The 23,260-nt window shown below is 45.8% G+C and overlaps 1 protein-coding gene across 1 annotated transcript in view; it reads right to left on the bottom strand.

Moving 5' to 3' along the window:
• The window catches only part of Pappa (pappalysin 1), a 226,936-nt gene extending 205,123 nt beyond the window's left edge, over positions 1-21,813 (bottom strand). The window contains exon 1 of the mRNA XM_027949427.3: positions 21,393-21,813. Coding sequence (XP_027805228.2) covers positions 21,393-21,813 — 421 coding nt within the window. The remainder of the gene's footprint in view (positions 1-21,392) is intronic.
• Between the last annotated feature and the right edge of the window lie 1,447 nt (positions 21,814-23,260).

The raw sequence follows: 23,260 nt of genomic DNA, 5'->3' as shown, positions 1-23,260 counted from the left end.
CATCTGTCCATATAAGAAGTCATTTTAGAAAGAAAAGTGATTCTCTGTATTGGGGTTTCCAAGTGGGATCATTGCTGTGAATGAGGCTGGGAATGTGGCTCATGGTGAAGCACTTGTCTAGCATATGCAAGACTCCAGGTTCAATTCCCAGTACCACAAAAAAGAAAAAAACAATCATTGCGCTGAATGAACACAGGGCAAGGGAGGTTCCAGAAGGCAAGTGACAATTTGGTATCCTTAGAGGATGCACAATGATTGGTACATGGAAAGCACTAATTAATGTTAATGCAATGCTTGTATGTATGCATGCATAAAGGAGGGAATATAGGAGTGCATGTGAGGGTGTTTGCTTCAGTGCAAGCATGATGGACAGTCTGATGATTAAAAGCACAGTTTGGGAGCAAACATAGCTCTGTTAAGTCCTGGCTCCGACATGATGTCAGCTCAGCTCTGGTTGGGAGGATATAAAACAGCATTCACAGAACATTTAGCAAAGTGCCTGGCATAAAATAAGCACCCAAGAAATGGGTTTCAGTATGGGTGTATAAGAATAAGAATGACCAAATTCACCCAGAAACAACCACAACCAGGAGAGAATTGGAGAAAACAGAAGAGAGAAGTGTAACCAATAAGCTCAGAAGGATATTCTGCATAGATCTCCAAAGCCACTGATGGATAATGCTACCAACACTATTGGTATTCCAGAGATTGAGACAGTGATGGTCGTTTGCATCACTGGAGAAGGAAAGGAGGCTTTCCTGACATGATGACTTCCTCCCAGTTTTGCTTTAATCATAACTTGGACCTTCTTGACTACTCCAGTTTTATCCCTGTGTGTAATAGTGTGTGTTCATGCACATGCATGTGGTGTGTGTGTGTGTGTGTGTGTGTGAGAGAGAGAGAGAGAGATGTTTGCAAGGGTGAATGTAATCTGTACTGCCTCGAATAATGGAAACACTTAGTAGGTACTCAACATCTTATGGACTACATATTGACTACACTTATTGATCTACATGTTCTGTGGCTACAGCATTCTATCTACAGGTTCCTAATTCCACAGGAACTTAGCTTTTCATTTAGCTTTTCAAGACGGGGAGTGAGTCGCAGTTTCAAATTTAGCTCTGCTATCATATAGTATGAGATACAGTCAAGTCCTAACTCTTGTCTGATCCTTTCTTTTCTTACTTGGTAAAATTAATGTGCTATTACCCACCACAAAGGGTTGGGGATATCATGTACTGGAAAGCATACATTTGATGCTCAACACATCACCACCATTATTGGAAATCCCCTGACTGGCCCATGTTCCAGTCCTTTTATCCCACCCCCACACAATCTATAAAGCATCACCAGATTCATCTTCCTAAAATCCCATTTTTCACTCTTCCCCCCAAAGAGACAAACTAATCTTTTTTTTTTATCGTCTCAGGGTCAAGACCAACTTTCACTTTGCATTTCAGAAACTAATCTTATCTTGTTTTTAAGGGTGCAGACAGATGATGGTTGGGTCCCTCTCTTTTGGCCACACTGTTTCCTCCAGGTAGAAATGCCTCCCTGTTATCTCTGTCTTCTCTCTTTTTCAATCTTGAAGACTAACATCAGTGTTATCACTTTAGAAGACATGAGTCTGTACCTTCAGCACATAAACACGATGGGCCCCTGCCATCTGCTTCCTCTGACACAGATGTAGTCAGTCTCTGGCCCATGCATCTTTATGCACCAGGCATACAACATGTGGCCGTTTCTTCATAACTCACATGAGTAATTTTGAGGGCAGGCACTTTTATTTTTTCACCTGTCTTTCTCAGATCTTAACACTGTTTGGGGGTGTTTGGTTGTTGGTCTTGTTTCCCCTTCATGGCAATTACCACTGCTAACAGTTTGATTCATTTTGGAGGTCACTCTCCAATGACTGTCTACTCAATTAGACTACAAGTCCATGAGCATAATGAGTACATGTCTGCCACCACTCTGCATCTAGAACCTTCTGTTTGGTACCTTGGATGTAAGTACTCGACAAGCATTTGCTGAATGAAAGATATATGTGCCTAAAGCTTGTGAGGAAACCTGATTTAAGTTAATTTTGAGGTTTCAATCAATCCTTCCAGTACTGGAATAAAAGTCTTGATGTGGAAATCGTGGATGTCCTGGCAACAGGGGGAAGCCCCTTCTAGCCTGGCCCTCACTTTTCCCTTCTATGAGTTGGGAGGCTGGATCCTGTAGCCAGTAGATTCAGTTGTGCAAAATAGTAAAAGGAGAAACAGGAAAACACAATTTAGCTGCAAGCTGCCTTTAGGAAGCCATGTGACCCCAGGCAAGTTGTGCCATCTCTCTGGTGTTCATTTTCTCATCTCCCCAAAGGAGAGAGACTATGGCAAAATAACTTCTAGGGCTTTTCTTGCAAATGCAAATATTTAAATATCCAAATTTAAATATTTAAATATTTCTGAATTGGGGGTAATATAAAAACTTGTGCCTTGATTTGTCTTTAACATACTATGGATTCCAGGCAAATCCCTTTTCATCCCTCATGGCAATATAACTTTCATGGGCTGTAGAATTCTTTTTTATTTTCTTTTTTGGTCTTTGGATGTCCCTTCCTGTGTGTGTGTGTGTGTGTGTGTGTGTGTATGGATAGAGATACAGACTTACACCTAATGATTTCATTGGCATAAAGACGAATACAATTGAGAAGCCAGATTCATTATTATATATGCATTATTATTATGTTATTATTTTAAATTCTGATGTTAAAATAAATTAATCCAATTTTGTGGACCCTGAAAGTACTTTGGACCTCAGGCATGGTGCCAACTCTGCCTAAAGGTTGAGCCAGCCTCCTTCCATTCCTGGACCAAGAGTCCTCACCTATCAATTGGCATTAGGAGAGGACACCTGCAATCAACCCGAGGAGCAGAGAGAAATGGAGAAGGTTCCCCCATGGGCAAGTCAAATGACATCAATCCCAGGCCTGATACAGGCCCATAGCATGTTATGTAAAAATGCACCCCAGACCATGTTGGCCGAGCTCTGGAAACAAAAGCACCTCTCTCAGGAGAGCCTGCCATCACCTCATCACGACCAACAGAAGGAGGTGAACCTTATGCAGAGAAAGACAGCAAAGGGAGGTAAGAAAAGGTCCAGGCCAGATAAGTAGATCTCCACCCCGCAGGGCTGCTGCCATCCAGTTCCTCTCTGAGACAGGGAGAGCAATGCCATCTTTGTGCCAGGCAGGGTCCTAAGCTCTTTGCATGAGTTAACATGGAAAATCCTGTCAATGATCCAGGCGGGGGGGGGGGGGATTATTATTATCGTCTTCATTTTGCAGATGAAAGAACCAAGATTCAGAGTCCATATAACCGGCCCAAGTTTGAGTGACAGAGGTCGGGGTTCAACTCCAGGCCATCAGAATCCAGAGTTTAAGTTTTTGCCATCTATATTATGCTGCTCAGACAGGGGGAAACTGACTGTAGGAGGAGGAAGGGCCCTTTTTAATGATAAATAAATAAAGTCTAAAAAAATCAAGTTCTGTAGCAGAGGTACTAGGAAATGGCTCAGTGGAGGGAGCCCTTGATTCTGATGAGAAGGTCTCAAGGAAGTTTTCCTGTGTGACTTTTAACAGAGCAGCACCTTGGTGAGGTACAGGATTTGGGTGGATTAGAAGCAGCTGGGAAGAAGGTGGAGTGCAGAGCTGTGAAATCATCTCCAGGTTGAGATGGAGGCACGGAAGATGTTTGCATCTAAGGGAGGCGAGGCTGAACAGAGGAGCAGAGAGGAATTGAACAGGTAGGGCTGCAAAGACCTGTGAATGACCTGGGGTTTATTCCATAGACAGCAGGGGATCTTTGGTGGGTGTTGAAGAAGAGAGCTGATGGGAAGTGGGGATCATTAGCGAGGGATGATATGGTGGCCCCTTCATAGAATGACAGAGCTGACAGTCAGGAGTAATGCCACACGATGCCCCACCAAGTGCTCATTTGGTGATCTGGAGTCATCCAGATGTATTAATAAATAAGGTGAAATAAACGCAAATTTTGGAGGGGGCTGAGAGACTTTTTCGAACTAGCTGTTAATTTTCTATTCTTATGACATCTCCTTGGAAATGGTGAATTATAACTCGACTTGAGAGACCTCTTAAAGTGATGGGTAAATGGCATTTCTATGCTTGTTCGGATGTCAGGTTGATACTGTTTTGCTAGGTGGAGGATGGTTTCTCAGCCTTGATCCTGGTCTCTAGTGGACCTGGATTCAGTTTCATCTACCTTCTGCCTCTGAGTTCCCCCATCTTATTCAACTGGGAGAGGACGCAGAGCTGATGCCTAAGTCCCCTTGCAGCCCTTTAATCCATCACATAAACTCCTTAAAGGGTGAGGAGTTTACACCCTTAGAGTTTAGCTTGCAACCTGACACATGGGAAACCCAATAGCAATCTGAATGCATAGAACAGATTGAGTTTTTAACTAACTCAAGACCTCCTATAGACTCCTTAGGGGATTCTAAATAAAAAGTTTAGAAGTGTTGGGCATTTTTAAACTATGAAAACAGCAAGTAAATCAGTAACCCAGACAAGGTAGTATTTCCCCTCAAGATGTATAAGAGGTTGGGGAAGAAACAGACTATAGGGCAGAGAAGACTGAGGAGGAGGAGGCCAAGGTCACTGCATGGTCAAGGGGAATCCAAATGTGAAGAAGCCTGGAGGTGGGAACATGTGTTCCAGGAACATTAAGTAATTTTGTCTTATCTGAAGAACTCGGGTAAGTCACTGGTTGGCAACCAGTGGAGATTTTGTCCTCTGGTGGCAGATGTCTGACAATGTCTGCAGACATTTCTGTTCATCACAACTGGGGGGAGGGTTGCTGCTGCATGTGGGTGGAAGCCAGGGGTGCTGCTAAATATCCCCAAATGCCCAGTAATGCCCCCACCCCAACAAGGTGCTATTCATTTCAAAATGTCCATGATGCTGAGGGTAATAGGTTCTATCGGGAGAAATTAAGAAAAGTTATGGTAGGAAACAAGGTTGAACAGTAAGTTGAATGTGAGGCTCAGGCATTGAAACCCACTGTGGGGAGGTTTTGGGGGGAGTGGCTGGAGTATGAGAACTGATTCTACCACTTACTTTCTACAGACTTAGGGAAACTCACATGACATACCTCATCTCTCATCATCTGGAAAACTGGGATATTAATAATACCTACATCAGAGGATCACCTGGGAGGAGGATTAAACTGAAGGCATATAGAATATTTAAGACAGTGCCTGGACAAAATCACGTATTAAATATGGTAGCTTTTATTATTACTATGTGTAGCAATAGGGAGCTACAGCAGACTCACTTTCAGCAGAGTGGCTATAGCATCACTTCAGTCACTAGGGATCCTAGAAAAATGATCTAGAGCCACATGTCACTGTGTGACTATTATAGACATCAACTTCCTCCACCAGCGTCTGCTTCAGAAGGTACTGCAGGCTTGGTGTGTTTGGGTTTGTTTTACTGTTTGCAAACAACTCCCCCTGTCTGGGCTCCGTCTCTCAGATACTCACGAGGTGCAGGCCAGCCTCCACTGCCTTTCTAGTCCAGGCTCCTCCTGGCTTTAATGAGTAAGTGGAAGGAGACAGTGAAAACCAGATATGAGGACAGATGGAAAGACAGAAGCCTTCTGTAAAGCTGCTGCCAGCGATACATGCCATTCACAAGGATTCCAAGGACAAAACCAGGGGCATGTTTCAGAGCTTGTTTGAGCTACTGATACTGTTCTCTTGGAGCCCTTGTTTGTAAACAGATATTTCTGCTGACACTGGGCTTTGTAAAGGCAGATGGAGTGGGGGGTGGGGTGGGGGCTAGAGAAAAAAGGCAGGTTATGTCCGAGAGCCTTAGACCATGTGTTTGTTGTTGAGAATACAAAGACCTCACTGTACTGAATGAAAATGCTTGTTTTACAAGGCGAGTGGGAATATGATAGGTACATGTCGAAAATGCTTCGGAAACTGAAACAACCCCATACCACGAGGGCTTCCTGCCACATCCTACATCCAGAGGCACACAGGGATCTGAAGGCTCAGCATCCCTGGGCAAGGGCTTTGGGAGGCTGTGGACAGACAGCGCCCTGGAGCCAAGTGACTGACAGCTCTCTTCGTTGCTCCCACCTGTGAACCCAGCCCTTTCCCTAAGAGCAGGGCTCCATTTCACAATCTCTATTGGTTTCCCACCACCTGCTGACCTAGGGTAGAAGTGGTTATTGATCTAAAATGTTAGTGTTGGTAAAGGACCCTCTGGTAGTCTAGATTGAGACTCAGAGCACCACAGGGAATACTTATAATTATATAACTGTGCAGGCAGAACACTTTTTTTTTTTTCAAAGTAGTTTTCAACTTCTGAAGTGAGTGGTTTTCAAACTATACTCTGTAGAAGTGTAGGATTCAATGGAATGTTTCAGGGAAATTTTTTTAAAGGACTCACAGTATCATAAAATCTAGAATTGGGAGTCTCCTAACTCTTGCCTCAACTCTAGCACAAACCTAGTAAATAGATGAATACATGGATGGAAGGAAAAGAGGAAGGAGGGAGAAATGGATGGGAAGGGAGGGAGGAAAGGAAGGAGGGAAGAAAAGAAGGAAGGAAGGAAGGAAGGAAGGAAGGAAGGAAGGAAGGAAGGAAGGGAGGGAGGGAGAGTTGGTGAGTTATGGATGGTTGGATTCATGGATTAACGAGAAAAGTCCACAGGGAACAATTACAGGCTAGACCATTTCAGGCCACATTAGAAGTGAACTTGCTTATTTAAAATCTCACAGAAATACAGAGACCAGAGTTTGAATAAACAAAGTTGTAGATTATATTTCTAAGGAATAAACTAATTCCTCCTTTGAGGGAAAAAAAGCTCTGAATTCTATTTACTCCATCAAGGGTACAGATGAAGGAAAGTGCAATTCCTCAGTCCAATATGACAGCTCAACATCAACATTCTTATTTTCACAGATCCCCGACAGTGTTCAGATTTGAGAGCTGGGAACAAGCTTCAGGAAATGACCTGATATGCCCCCTGTTTTTCAGCATTTAAGTCACTCTTTGGAAACCATAGGTCCCTTGGAAAAAAAAAAAAAAAAAAAACTTGTGAAAACTGTGGACTCCAGAAAAATGTGTATGACCTCAACTTTTTACAAAAAAATGTCATGAGATCCGCAAACCTCTTCTCAACAGGGGCAAGAATCCCCTGGTCCTCTGTTGATCTAAAATAGGAATGCTATTCAGGTGTTTTAGTTGGCACTGGGTATTAGAAAATAAATGCTAATGATATTAATCAAAATAAAAAATGATAACAAAAATAATGATATCAGCAATCAACTCACATATGATAATGCTGTAATTGAGATTCCCCACCTGGCTTTGTGGAATCCTTTCTCCAGATAGTGGTCAGAGTGATCTTTGCAAATGGTGCACCAGATATTGCAATTCCATTGGTTGGAGCCCTCTGAGAACTTCCTCACACACTTGGATTAAAATTCGGATCCCATGATTTGGGCTGTTTTGAGGTCAGACACACATGCACACTTGCACACTTGATACTTCCACATGTGGAACTGGCCTGGTCCCTGGTCTGTTCACTAGCATCTCTCACTCTTTCTCCCTAACACCTATCACTTATCTCTTCACGTGCCTTGCTTTCTCCTCTGTCAGTGAAGCCGCAGCCTCACTATTCAAACCAGTGGTCCTCTACCCCAGTCATTTTCTATAGCATCCTATTTTATTTTTCCTAGGATTTCTCACAATCAAGATATAATTTCTCACCATTGTTTACTGGGTTATCCCCCCTCCCACACACCTCTCTCGCCTCTTCATGAGAATACAAAGTCCACAAGGGAAGGAAACTTGCACTGTCTTACTTCCTACCACATCTAATAGTGTTGGGAACACACTAAATACTTGTTCATCTATGGAGACATGCAGAGCTTGGTTTGTTTTGGAAACCTTGGTGTTGTCATTACCACACTGTGGGACCCTGAACAAATATCTTCCTCTCCTTGGACTTCAGTCTTCCCAGATATAAAGGAAAGGATGTATTCTATGTAATGATAGGATTCAGTGATCTCAAGTCTTTGCGTTTAAGTTCAAGGGAGCAGGGTTTGAACCCCAGAACATAATGGTAGGTAGAAGAAATGGTCAGGGAAACTACACCAGTCCTTCACTCCAGTACCTAACTTGGGGTGAAACTTGGGATGATTTTTGTCTTCAGATTCCCCAACTGTGAGCTGAGCAGTCTGGACGAGGCAACCTGTAAATGTTTATTTATCCACTTAGGTGTCTACTCAAAAATATTTGTTAGACCCTGCAGGGTGCCTAGCTCTGGGCAGGTGCCACTGAGCATGGAAGACACCATCATCCTACTCTCAGATGAGGAGAAGTTGCTGGGACACAGGCAGGGGTCGCTGAAGATGCAGGGGCATATCCCCTTATCTTGTACAGTTACACCTGGGACCTCAGTAATCCTCTCCAGGGATGGGGTGGGAAAATCTGAGGGAGAGTGGAGGGGAAGAGTCCTACAGCTAGCAGATAGTGCTCAGAGAGGCCAGGGCCACAGCTAACAGCCAAAGCCATTCACAATGTATCTTCCCTCTATGTGTGGTCCTTCCTAAGGTCCACACTATCAATTATTTTCCTTCACACACCCTATTTCAGTCACCCTGTCTTTCTCCTTATTTAGAGTCATCTCCAAATCATTTCACTCATATAAAAATGCTTACTCACATCTATTGATGTGGCTAGGACTGTGCTTAATTAAATTATGCAGAGAAGAAGACAGAAATGATATCTCTCTCTCTCTCTCTCTCTCTCTCTCTCTCGGTACTGGGGATTGAACCCAGGGGTACTCTACCATTGAATGACACCCCAGCCCTTTTTATTTTTTGTTTGGAGACCAGGTCTCATCAAGTTGCCTAGGCTGGCCTCAAATGTGTGACCCTCCTGCCTCAGCCTCCCAAGTTGATGGGATTACAACTGTGTGCCTCTTACTCAGCTACAACCACTGCTCTAAGGAGCTCAGAGACAAGTCGGAGTGACAGATGGGTCTGAAGGCAACCATAAAAGAGTGCAGTAAATGCTTTATGGGAGGAATATAAGGGGCTGTCTGGACTTGGTTCATATGACAATGGATTAAATGGTCCAAATACTTCCTAACACCATATTTCTAAAAGCTACTGTGGGTCAATGTCCACAGCAGAGGCAAGGATAAAGAAGTGCTCTCATTTGTTTATGGTTCTATGTTTAAAATGACATACAAGGCAGGTCCTACACCTGCAAACATATCCATTACACCTAGTACATGAACAAATCCTGTGATCCTTTTAAGTGGATGAGACTTCTCATGCCTTTGAAATTACAGAGAACTTTCCAGTCCCCACGATAAGGATGGGTATTCCACAATGCAGTGCTTCTCCCTGAGCTTCCCCAGGACTCTATTAATTGCTTAGTTATAGCTGTTCCATGATGTCATATATCTGTTTACCAGGCTGCTTCCGCCCCCACAACTGGTGCTCCTCAAGGGAGGGAACTGTGCCTTGTTCTTCTTTTTTAATCCCCATTTCTTAGCTCAGTTTGATATAAAAAGATGCCTCAAAACCAATGAAATAAATAAATGAATGGATGGAAAGGGAAGGAAGAAAGGGAGGAAGGGAGGAAGGGGGGGAGATTTTCCATTCCTAATAACATTCTATCTCCAACTGAACCTCACAGGATGTCTAAGACAGAGGTTTGACACCTAAGAAATGTTTAAGTTATTGAACAGCCACACCGTTTCTAAAAAGCTCACTAATGTCAACCCATAACCATCCCACATCACAAAGGAAAAGAGTAATTTAGGAATCAAGAGACTTGAATTCCAGTTTCAATTTTGCTGCAAATTTGCCGCTTAACCTGACTCAAGTAAACTCAGCTTACTTAGCAAGCAAATTTAACTTGCTTGGACCTCGGTTTCCCCATTGGTAAACTGGGCAGATTTGATGAAGCTGCTTCTGTCACTTCAGATCTAGAATCTGGGAAAGGAGTGAGAAAGATACTATTTGTGTTTGCTTTAGCAACTCAGATCTAACCAGTTAAGTGGAGCTGCTTAGTAAAGGAGTTGTCCTGGGAGCTCACCAGAGGCTTTGCCAGGGTCTGATGGGCTCCAGTGACAGCCACATCACAAAGCAGCCCTGACATTCCAAAGTCAGTCTTCCACTCAGAATTCCATAGTTCATGCAGCCTGGCCCCCAACATACGTCCCAGATTTGCCTCATAATGTCAGAGGAAGACAGTGTGCCTCCACTGAGCACATTTGGGGTAACATGCCTCAGGCTCTGAGTCTCTAAAGAGGAACCCCAAAAAAAACTTTCTGGCAGACACAGCATCTTTGAAATAAGCTATTTCCCCCAGTAGACTACCTAAAGGTGGGGGATGCTCTGGTGGATGTAAATGTTCTTTCTGTTCAAAAGTCACCTGCAAATAAAATGCACAGTGCACAAAATAGAGATTTCTTGGTCAATCATTTTACAGTCTTATGATATGCATTTGAATTTTTTCTCCCTTTACCCTCCCCTTCCTCCATCCTTCTCTTCCTTTCTTCTTGCTTCTTTTGTTCACTGGATAAACGCTCTTTTAAAATATGTGCATTTAGCCACTAGGGGCACTATTGTTCAGATTCCTTCATTCATTCACATTTTCTTTCCTGTATTTCACCCTATCATGGGACACTTACTGGGTTATCCAAGCAACATGGCAAGCCCTGGGAACAGACAGAGATAAAGTTCAACTGGTCTGGATTTGAATTCTAGTTCCACCACCTGTTCACTATGGGTCCTTTAGTAAAGTCATGGGACTTTCTAACTCAACTTCAGAGGGTATAAAGTGCAGCCCTCTGTACAGTACCAGCACATAGTAAGTGTTCATTATAAGCTAGTGCTTTTATTACTGTCATTACTGCTGCAAATGTGTATTCTCCCCCAAGGGTATAAAAACAGTGAACAGAGGATTTTTTTCCAGTCCAAAAAGTCTCACAAGATCAAGACAGAAAGGCCCCCATCAGGAAGGAGGGAAGTGGATGAAAACCCAAGCAGCAGATACCAGTGCCAGGACACTAGAGGCCCAGTGAGGTAGTGATAAAGGGGAGTGGGGAAATCCGAGCAGATTTAGGATTAGGTGCTGCAGTGCAGACAAAAAATAAATGCTTTGCAAAAGAGACCAGGGTCTGAGAGGGGAAGACCGAGGCCAAAATGTGGCTTGGATTAGAAAGGCCACAATGTGAGCTGAGGAGGCCCTTAAATACACTGCTCCCCTCCTCCCTCTGTTTTGTAAGACCAGATTTCTATTCCCTTCTGACTTCTTTGCTCAAGGGGAAATGGAATTAACCACTGTGTAATGTTTCTGACTGTGGCACACGCAATAGGTCATGTGCTTTGGTTACGTAATGCAACATGCCTGGGGTTCCTGGACTCTTTCTCCCAGAATCATTAGATATTCAGCTGGTTCTCTTAGCCATTCATCCATGCATTAAACAAAAACACATATAGCTCTTTTATATGCCAGGCACTGTGCTAAGCACTGGAGAAGTTGAGATGGAGAACTCAATTAAATTAAATGTGATAAAGAATTAAATGTGATAAAGAATTCCAGGTGTTTTGATATAAGAATGTAGAAAGTATAATAAGACAGATGGATAAGAGAGGTGGGGAAATCAGTTATACTTTGGGAGGGTCAGGGAGGGATTCCCAGAAGAGAAGAAACGTGAGCAGAATCCTGTACAGGCTTAAGTATTCTTTAAATGGTACACGGGAATACCGGAGGAAGATGAGCCAAGTAAGTGACAATAAAAAAGCCTTATGTATTTGGGAGAATTTCAAATAATTCATATGTCACTGAAGAGTCTTTATCTAGGAGTAGAAGAGTCAGATTTGCATTTTAGAACAATCTGGCTGTCCAGTGTTGAAGGCTAAATTGAAGTGGGTAGAGGGGCTGAGGCTCAGAGATGTCGACATCACCATACCAGGGAATTAATCACAGAAAGGAAGGAAACGACTCAGTTAACAAAATGTTCAGAAAGAATGGATGGGGTTTGAGAGCTGAGTAAATACTGAGGACAACATTCTAAAATTGGCAACACCAGCCAAGGTAAGGACACAAGGAATTTTGTAAGAAAGATGATTCAATTCAACTCAAACGTGTTGAGTTTGGAGGGCATGTAGATATTCCCAGGGGACAGCTGGATCTATGAATCTTCAGTTCAGCAGAGTTTGGAGATAAATGGTATACCTCAGCAGAGACATGGTAATTAATTGATGGAAAGAACTCAGAAATAAATAGGGGAGCAGCAGACTGTGCCCTGGCCTAGGGTTTAGAAGACAAAGAGTCTCACCCAGATTGGTCACTGATGGACACTGATAGTCACTCTGCAAGCCCTTTCCTCACCAACCCTCAGTTCCACATCTATGATACACGTGGCTTAAACGAGTGCATCTGACTCTCGCACAGTTTCTTTGGTCTTACAGGGATTTTGCTTCCTAAGACTAAGTAACATTTGAAGTGTGGCCAGTCGACGAGACCTTAGAGAACCAGGTCTTTCTGGGATGAGAGTTGGCATGGGGGCCAACATTCATCTGCGGGCACTTTGCCCCTGAGGGTGACAGGCACAGACACCACCTAGTGGAGGAAAATGTGCCCAAAAGGAAGAAGAATGCGTTGGTTGCTGATTTCACAATTTTGTCTTTGGACCATGCTGATCAGGATTACAGAACCTTAAAAGGCATCTACTAGAAGAGTATTTAGTACCCAGGCAGATAAACTGAAAACACTCCCATTTTTCAGATGAGGAAAATTGGCTCAGAGAGGGAAAGTGACTTGCCCTAAGTTACACTAATGTAATGAAGGGCTGGGTCTAGAACGGATGTCTCCTAGTGTATAGAGCACTGCTCTGTCTTGAGATAGCTCTGAGTCTGCTCTTACATCTGTTCCCCAAGGCTACCTCTCAGGACAACCTTCCTGACCCCCGTATTCAAACCTTACTCCTTCTGAGTCCTTCTATCAAACAGTCCCTAGATAGGATTTTATTTTGCTGCATAAACATTCACCTGACGTTATGTGATATACAGGTGTACTTGTTTATAGTGTTTCCAACTCCCACACCAATCCCTTGCCTAGAATATAAACCCCCTTAGGATAAAAAGAGTTTTTAAAGCCTAAAACTATATCAAGCAAAAAGCAGGAAATTTAAAAAAAAAACTGTTGAATACTTGTACAGGGAATAAACAAATTTAATTGTCCCTTGTTTTTATCTATTTCTTACATTTTTCTTTTATGAGTACACACATTGCTTTTGGAAAACAAAACATTAATCTATATACTGTGTTTGCCTCTCATTTTAATTTAATTTTTTTAACATTAAGATACTAATAAATCTTACCTGAGTAGAAAAGGAAGGAAAAGTAATTCCTGGCTTTGCCTAAAGAGATAAGCATGTTTAATTCCTAGAGTTACAGAGAATTAGAAACTATGTGTGGTAAGGGTCAGACACACATAGTACCAATGTGAGTTAACATTTGCTGAGTTACTCCATGCTCTAGATTCCATTACTAAGCATTTTCCACATGGAGGCCCAGTTAATCTTCAAAACAACCTCATGAAATAGGAACCAGTATCATCCGCACTTTACAGATGGGAAAAGTAGAGCCTGGAGATATTAAATAACTTGCTCAAGGTTGTGCCACCAGCAGGTGCAACAGTCAGGAAATCAAACCCAGGCAGTCTGACTCCTGAATTCTATGATCAAATACCACAAAACAGTTCCCCAATAAACATGTGCTTCTGCAATTCCTCCCCCCAGGGCTCTAGACAGCTGTCAAAGGCTCTAGAAGCTTCCCTGAATAGTTGGAAATGAAGAGAAATGAAAACCAGGAGTATGTGTGAGAAAGTGTGTGTGTGTATGTGTGTGTGTTGTTATTGTTGATATTGTTACAGAACATCTTGGACTTTCACAAGGACCAGAAGATCTTACTGGGATTCTTACAGGCAGGGCTGAGGATGCTACATGTTTCACAATATATAGGGCAATGCCATAGGCAAAGGATTCTGTCACTCAAAAGCTTGTTACCCAGTAAACCTATGCTGGCCCCTTCTGCCTGGCCCTCCTAAGCCTCCCTCTTTACTTTTCTTCCCTCCAGCTCTCTGAGGATGGACAGGTTAACCCATCTGCAGGTGTACAGGATGGGAGGGGCTCCCAGTGTGTGGAGCCTGGACTGTATGACTTTCAGTGAATCTTTGTGTGACCTTGCGGAAGTCCCTGACCCTCACCAAGCTTCAATCTCTGAATCTGCAAACACATCAGCTCACAAACCTGCAGTGATCTAAGATGTCACCTCCTCTTGTGGCTCTCGGGTACTTTTAATTTTTGTAATTTTTTTATCATGACTATCTTTCATCATATGCCAAAAAAAAAAAAAAAAGCACAGACAAAAATGTATGAAAGTCCCAAGTCTCCATAACCTGGCTTTAAGGAATATAGTCAGTTTGCCAATCATTCTTTCACCTTCCTCACTCTTACCCCTAAACTCCTTTGTTTTTATTTGTTTTTTTTTTTTTTTTCTGAAGCTTTTTGAAAAAAAATAGATATATTTAACCCATTAATACTTTGATAAGCATTTATAACAAGTTAGAATCTTTTAAAACAACATGATAATCACAGCCATCAAGATGAACAACTCCCTAAGCTCAGCCCCTGCTCCTTCAAACTCCTTGAACAGAAGAATGTTTCTTCCAAAGGTAATTTTAAAGAATGACAATTTAAGCAGAATGAAGTGAAGGGAAAGTGGGGGAGGTGGAGGCTGGCTCTCTAGCCTCTCCCCTTCCCTGAGATTGTGGGGGCACAGTGTAAAAGTTCCTGTTCTTTCCCTACCTTTCCTTTTGCAGCCTGAAAACCCTGGGGCCCAGGCAGGAGCAGTAAGTTGTCAAGGTCATACAGCAGTAAGTGGCAGGGTTCGGCGGACTTGTAAAGTGCCAACATCAAAGGACTCCAGTGAGGTCACAGGCAAGAGAAGGTTTGCTAACTCGATCGCTATTTATCATCCCCAGTGCGAACCATGATAATAAAGGCACCTGTCTAGGAATGACCTTGACAGCGCAACTCCCTCACATCTCACCTTCTGGCTCCTCCTCACTGTGCTGACATGTGCATGGGTTTCTGATCTCAGCTGAGAGCTTTCCCTGCCATGGTCACACCTGGTCCCTGGGAAAAGAACCACACCTGAAAACCTCTCCCCAAGGCCTCAGGTCACACAGCTCAGAGGACATCAAGCCAGGACCTGAACTCTGACCTTCTGATCCTCAGTTTCAGCTCTTCAAACCACCCAAGAGGCCAAACCTTTCAAATCAGTTCTGAGTTACTGACGTCAGGATCTCAGTTGAACTTTTCCAGAAACTGCATCAAGGTATGAAGCCGAGTTCTCAATGCAGTAAGAGGAAGACAGGGAGGGAGAGGGAACTACCTCCTAGAGAAGCTGCCGATGACCAGGGGCACACTGGAGGGATTCTGCCTTCATGAGTCCTACCTAGGGTCCTGGGATCTTCTCTCTTCCTTATCTGAGACTCCTGAAGGCAGAACTGGCTTCAGAGTGACCCCAAGTTGAGGGGATTTTAGATAATAGGACACACGCCTTCTCACAGGACCAGCTCAGGGCAAAGTGGTAAATGCCTCCGAGCTGAGCTTCCCTTTTTAAACCCCTGGGCTTCACTTGAAATCAGGTGCAAGGAACTCAGTGTGTGGCCCACTGGCAGAGGAATTCATGCTTTCAAGAAAGTACTGGAAGGAGAAGGCATGGGCTGTCAGGGCCCACAGCACCCACACTTTGGGGTGAGCAAGGGGGACTCAGGATGGAAGAAGAGTCCTTTCTCGTTGGACAACTCAGAGCTGGGATGGCTGGATTTCTCTGAAGTCTCAGTCAGTAACCAGCTCAGTGAACAGGTGATGTCACCTCCCCTTTGATTCTCACTTTCTCCACCTGCACAACCAGGGCACATCAGACTAGATTTGTGATTCTCCTCAATGATAATACTCCCACATAACTGGAGAAAGCTTTGAGAAACACCAGTTCCCAGGTCAATCCTAGGCCATGACATCAGGATCCCTGGAGGGTAGCCTGGGCTGAGAGATGCTTTTAAAAGCTGTTGACTTTAATTGCAGCCAGGAATGGTATCTAATGGATCAAAAGATCTCCTAAGCCCCTTTAAGAGGGGTGGTCTGTGAATACTGTTCATGCTCCATGTCCTGGTCCTCAGCTTCCCCCTTGCAGTGAGCTGCTTGATCAAGATAACTGCCAGGTCTAGGCCTGGGCTGGTGATTCCCCCCACACTCCTGAGTTCCCTGCCTCTGGACCTCAAGGTGGCCTGCCTCTGTGCAGGGGGCAATGGAAGGTTCTTCCCTAGGTTCTACAGTCTCCATCACCCCCATATGCCCACTGAATGGCAGTACAGGAGAAAATGAGAGTTTGGAGAACACCTGGGGAAGGAAAAGGAAGCATGTGACTGTAGATCTGTGGCTTCTGTCTGTCTTTGGTTCCCGGTGCTACATGCTCTCCTTCAGTGGCACTGATTTCCCCAGATACAGGACTCAGTGGTTCTGGGCCTTCTTTGGCTCTTACTAGCAAGAGGTTATCTCCATCAGGAAAAGGAAGGGATCACAGTGAAAAGAACAGATCTGAAGGAGTCTAACTGCTCTCCACGTTCCAGTGTCTACTCTCGAAAGACTCCTCAGTAACTCAAGAAGAGAAGCCCTAAAAATGCACAAATGAGTCCTTCTTCCACAAGACCAAATTGACTAACTGGGAGAGAGGGATGTGGTTATAAACAAGATCCAGCCACCCTGACTGAATCCCTAATACAAGCTGGGACAATGTGAGGTGCTCTCTGCATATTTCTCATTGAAAGATGCTGAAATCATTATGCCCATGTTACAGAGGAGGAAACCAAGCTAAAAAGAGATGAAATGACAACTGGATCACCCAGCAAGAATGGAAAGAGAAATTCCAAGCCTGGTCCATCAGATTATTTGATGTGAAAAGAAAAACAGATACGTTAAGTCAACTCAAAATTTTCAAGTGAGACTTATTCCTATTTCTCATCCTCTTTAATCTATAGATATGCCGTCAGCACAGAGATGCCAAATGGAATGGAAATGTTCTGCAGCCGGGTTAAGGAAGGGTACTCAAGTCCCTTCTCTGCTGACACAGGAAGCAAGCACTTGGAACTTGAGTTCACATGTGGGCCCTGCCCATTAGAAGACCTGTGGGACTTTCATCCAAGTCACTCCAACTCTCTGAGATGCAAACTCCTCTTTTATAAAGAAGGGGCAATGATGTCCATCTCCCAGGGTGGTCCTGAGGGTGAAAGGCTCTGGCAGAAGGCCATGCCCCCAGCAGAGTCTGCCACCCTGCAGGCACCCAAGAGAGGAGGTTTCCTTCTTGCCTGTAAAAACGCCAGGACTGAAATATTTGAAAAATCACATCTACTAATAAGAATGAAATCTGTCAAGCACTTTCTTCATGCCAAGTCTGATTCTAAGCACTTTCCACGCACAAGCTCACTTCAAGTTCATTCTGCCCTAGGTGATAAGTGCCTACCCCACCTTTACTCTGTGGATGAGGAGGCTGAAGCCCCGAACAGTCAGCTGGCTTGCCCAAGGTCACACAACTAGTCCAGGGCAAGGGTGGATTCCCCTGTAGGTGATCTGCCTGCTGAAACTGAGTTCTAACCACTGCGGTATTCTAGATACCAGGTAGGATCACAGATGTTAAGGGAGAGCCATGTTAATAGATGAAGTTCATAAAACCTGGTGCAACTCTTTTTGAGAGGTAGAGTGAGAAGTATAAAGCAGGGGCTACAGATGGGAGGGATGAAGACTCTGGAGGGAAACCAGCAAACTTAATCCATTCCAACAGTTCTAACAAGAGAAAAGGCGAGCCAAGGTGCTGGGTGGGAGGTAGGGAAATCCCTTTCTCCTTCTGAGTAGGAATTCCAGGGAAGGGGAGTGGGACTGGGGCTGGGAGGCGGGCAACACTTGTGGGGTCCACATTTCACTTATCTAACAGGTTAGGAGAAACTTTAACAAGATTAACTGCTGCTCAGGGCCTCTGCTCCACGGAGCAAATTGAGTCTATTGTTTTCTTTCTCTTTCTTTCAGACTGGAGAGGTGTATGTGTGGGGGGCGCAGATGGGGATGAGGGGCAGGGGTCTGGATCCTGCACCGTGTGATACAAAAGCAAAGGGATGTGTCAGAAACAAGCCCCAAGCCCAGGCCAACTTGAAAGGGAGCCCACTGTGCCAGCAGGAAAGCTGAAGGCTGCATCTGGGTGGTGGGTCTGTGTGGGGTGAGAGGAGATGATGTTTATGAGCTATGTACTCTCAGCATGTAGGGGGCAAGGCTGAAAGTCACTGAAGAAGCTACTGAGGAGCTAGCTGTGCCAGCCAGCACCCACCTGGTCCCTCTCTGTGTCTCTCCCTATCTGGCATAAAGGGTGACTGACTAGCTTGGGTAATCTCTGAGGACCCTTCTCACAGAAGCCTTAAAGAATTCTTCAATCCTAAAGACTATTCATCATTAGTGGGTCCCCAGAGCATGCAAGCAGGCACTTTCTAACTTTGTCTTTGTTTTTACCTGCATAAACCTTCATATATATATATTTTTTCCCCCTCTCCTTCCCTTTTAGAAAAATGAAAGGCATGTTTTCCAAGCCTCAGAAGCAAACTGCTCCTTCACTGTTTCCCCTGCCTCTCAGAAGAGGGCCTGAACTGGTGTCCCTGAAGTTTGAACCTGGGCGGAAATAGCATCCCAGGCCAGCAGATCAGGGAGCACCCCCAGCCTACCGGGAGTGGCAAGGGCTGCCCCTGGCAGACGACAGACCTGGTTAACAGCACCGTAAAATTAGACCTTTATGAAACCCAATTGAATCCTGCAGCAAAGAGTGATGTAAGGCAGCTTGGCCTGACAGCAAGTCAGCAAGCAGCCCTCTGCCCGAAATAGCAGTGTAGTCCCTGCTGAGCGATGACTGCTCTCAAGATAGGTGACCAGGGATTCCTGTGAAAGTGGTGACGCCCAGCCAGAGAAAGCCAGCAGAGGTCAGGCAGCCAACTGGGCACCTGAGGTCCCTGCTCAAGGATGGACTTCCTGCACCCACCTGAGTGTCCAGCCTCTCCCAGCCCCAGCATACAACCAGGAGGGAGCTGGAAAAGCACTTCTGTTTGCTTTTTAATTCAAGGAGAAGCAGGTTCTTTTTCCTCCAACAGTCTGTACCGTGTAGAGGATACTGCAGAAGGAGTCTTTTCTGGCTCTGGGCCAGGTGTTTACACACCGCCAAATCTGGCTCAGACTCAAGTAGGGGAGGGAAAAAAAAATCCACCAGAATCCTCCAGAGAAAAGCTCCTGGCTTTCTGGGGCTATACAACAGCAGTGCCTTTTTTTTTTTTTTTTTTTTTTTTTTTTTTCCGTTTTGAGAGGAATGTTATTTCCACACATAAAATGGACCAGGCATTTTATACAAGCAATAATAGCTTAACATCCTCCATCCAATTAAAGTATTTTACTGCAACAATCTTTGTGTGAAAAGAGTGAATGAGTATCAAGAGTACGCATGTGAAGAGACCCTTGTCTGAGTTATAGACACATAAAGCAATCTCCCGTGGAATCCCAGGTGTGTGTGTGTGTGTGTGTATGTGTGTGTGTACACACACACATACACACAAACACATATACCCCTTCACTTATGATACCTAAATAATTCTGGGTTCTCCTCTTCAGAGGGGAAATGCTCCAAATCACCTTCTAGGACAGGTAAAGGCTCAGAAAAACCAGGTCTATTTTTTTTGTTGTTGTTGTTGTTTTTTAAATCACCTCCAAGCAGCAGACTGCTTTTCATATGCATAAAAAAGGAGAAGTACACACCACATCCTTGAATTATCACTGTCGTCATTATTATTTTGAATACTGTCTCTTCTGTTCCATATTATATCCTGCTCTGGTTGACTAGGAGAGCTAAAAGCGACTGAGCCCGGTTTCCTTCTCCTTTCCCGGGAAAAAAGGGAAAATAGCAAGCGATGACGATGACGTCAGTTGTGTGTGTTGGGGGAGTCGTTCTTGCTCTCCTTTGGTAGCTGGAAAGTACGGGCTTTGAGGGGACATCTTTTTGGTACAGCAGCAGAGTTTGGGTTCCCTGAAGTGGACTTCATGGAAATAGGATCGTCAGCACATTGTCAGAAAAAGTCCAAGCCAAGGAGAGAAAGAAGCTGACTGTCCAAAGAGCTCTCGCTTAAGCTTTCCCTTCTAAGAAAGTGTGTGTAAGGGGGTGGGATCGCAAAACGCCTCCACACGTTTGCTGGCTTGCAGCGAAGGGGGAACCCCTACTCTCACTTTAAGACGTCCCAGGACATGGCAAGAGTGTACAGAAAGGGAATCTCCCAGACAGAAGAAGCAAAACTTTCATTCTCTCCTCCAGCGCCGCCCCCTCCACCCCCCGGTTTTATTAAAGGCATTTCCACAGATTCATTTAGAGGGGGAAAAATGAATGTTGGCGCATTTCTAAGGTTTGCAACCCTCGCTAAGTGTCCGGTTTCACTATGGGCTTTGCTGCGTAGGGGAGAGAGAGGGAGGGTAAGGAGGGAGAACTCAAATTCATTACGGGCTCATAAAAGTCCCAAATGAGAAAAGCGCCCCATTTCGCAGCGGGGTCTGGAGAAAGCTGGCGGGGTGTGTGTTAGGAAGGTCTCTCCCCAATTCCGAGTGACAGGCAACGGGCTTTAAAAGCAAAGATATGGGAGGACAGTGCGTGGGGCTGCGGTGTGTGTTGGGGGACTTGGGGGACAAGGGAGGTGGATCCCAGAGGCAGGTTTCAAACAGAGCGACTTTGGGGCACTTCGAGGACTTCTAAGTCTGGTGATCACAACAACATCGTCCCTGCCAGCTTCCAGGGTGAAGGGGCCAATCCAGGGGGCTACTTCCACCAAAAAGTCAGAGAAATCAACGGTCCCCTAGCTTCCTTTTACATGCAACCCAATTGGGTCATCCTCCCCTCCCTCTCCAACCCAGACAGAGTCCGTCTGACAATGCAGAGAACTGCTTCCGTGCGCTAGGCTCCCCGGGGACTAGCCCTCTCCGACTCAGGGTCTCCAGCCGCCTGGAACGCTCCCCACTCTGCTCGCGGTGGCTGGGGGGCAGGCAGCGACACCTTCCCCGTGTGCCCATTCCTCAGATGGGACAAAGTGAGGCTCCCGAGGTGGCTGCCCCACAGACACACCCGCAAGCCCCCGACCCGCCCGCCACCCGCGTCCAGGCACCCGCGCGCTTCCAGGGCCACGGGGACGGTGCGGCGCCCGTCTGGGCGCCCTCGCCTACCTGTGATCACCGCCGGGGACCTCTGGCCCCCCTCCGCTCGCAGCCACACTTGCAGCGTGAACGCGTCCCGGGGCAGCTCCAGGTCGGCCCGGAGGCGCAGCTGCTCGCCGCGCCCGCTGAAATAGAGCGCCCGGCTCGGCGGGCTCGGCTCCTCGGCGGCGCCCCTCGCCTCCCGCTGCTGCCGCCGCCGGGGGACGCGCACGGCTTCCCAGGCACCGCCCGGCGGCGGCGGCGGCGGCGGCGGCGGCGAGGCGCGGCGGCCGCGGGCCGCCCGGGTGGCGCAGGTGGCCGGGCCGGCGGCGGGGCGCGGGGGGCGGCCGGCCCGCGGGTCTCTCCGGGCCCGGCGGGGGCGCTCGGCCAGCCCGCAGCCCAGCGCGGCGCTCAGCAGCCCCAGGCGCAGCACCCAACTCCAGAGCCGCATGTCCGACGGTCCCCCCCGCCCCCCCTTCGCCCCTGCACCGCCGCCCGGAGCTGCCAGCTTTGGGAGCCTCCGCGCCTCGACTTTCTTCTTGTTCACCCTTCTTGGGCGAGCCCCCCCTTCCACTTGCTTTTTTCTTTTCTTTCTCGCTTTCCTCCTCAAGGTGTGTGCTCCACTCCCCCCACCTTTGAAAAATACAGTCCAACTCCTCCTGGTTGGCAATTAATTTCTCTCCCCGCTCCTTTATCTGCCTTATTTCCCCCTCTAACAGCTGGTTACCTTCCTTCTTGTTTTATTTCATTTTATTTTATATGATTTCTCGCTCTAAAAAAAAAAAAAAAAAAAAAAAAAAAGCTCCTCTAAGACACTGATCCGCTGAATTCCCTCCCCCCAAAAGATGCTCTAATTTATTTATTTTTTGCGTCCTTTATAACACAAGCCACAGCCCCCTTCTCCCCCCCCAGTCCCCCCTCCCCTCCCTCCTTCTTCACAAAATGAAAGGAAAGAGGGGGAAAAAATCCCTCAGAAGATGAGTAAACAAGCGTAAGCTAATCTGCTCCCGAGCGCTCCACCTTCTCAATTGAATGAGTCCCTGTTAAAACTGCGGGGATCATGACTAATCAATCGGTTTGGAGAGGCCGAGCTACCCAGCCTTCCTCCACTTTGCCATTTGCCTCCTTTCCTTCGCTCCCGCTTCTCCATCCCCCCCCCCCCCTTTTTTTTTTTTTTAAAGAAGACAATCTTAAAGTAACAATTTAATAAATTCTGTACACACCCCCTTATGGTCCTCCCAGCTCTCCTCATTCCTGTTCAAAACACACATTCCTGTTTTTGTTTTGTTTTGCTTGTTTCCCCCCCCCCCCTTCTTCATCACTCCCCCTCCGCCCGCTCCCCTGATTTTTTTTTTTTTTTTCCCCTCCTGGCGGGAGAAAAACCTCTCTCTTCTCTCAGGATCCCCTTTGCACTTTGCTGGTAAACCTCATCCTTTTCCATAGTACATAAAGAGTCTTGAAACTTGATTCTCAAATTTAAAAAATATTCTCTCCATTTTTCTCTTCTCCCTTTTTCTTTCTCTCACCTCTCTCTCTCCCTCCCTCCCCCCCAGTCTCTCTCCTCCCTCTTACCCCTCTCTCTCTCTCTCTCTCTCTCTCTCTCTCTCTCTCCCTCCCTCACCCCCTGTTCCATTCCTCTCTCTTCCTCTTTCTCTTCTCTCTTACCTTCCCAGTCTTTCCTCCCTTTTTCCTTCTCCCTCTCAGAATTTTCTTGAAGTTCCACAGTGTAGTGATGAAGGGCCCCCCTGTTCCCGGAGCCCCAAAGAGTGGCCAGTTGTAGCTAACCCTAGTTGTTCCCAAATTCATCATGGAGTCATCAGAAGACAGCACAGGGGAAGGCATTTTCCGGGACATCTGTCTTTCAGAAGCTGTAGACCCAGCGAAACTGGGTCTCTGAA

Source organism: Marmota flaviventris, chromosome 13 (genome assembly GCF_047511675.1).
Source record: "Marmota flaviventris isolate mMarFla1 chromosome 13, mMarFla1.hap1, whole genome shotgun sequence".
Taxonomy (NCBI): domain Eukaryota; kingdom Metazoa; phylum Chordata; class Mammalia; order Rodentia; family Sciuridae; genus Marmota; species Marmota flaviventris.
The sequence above is the reverse complement of the archived record's forward strand: the minus strand, read 5'-3'. Positions and strand labels throughout refer to the sequence as shown.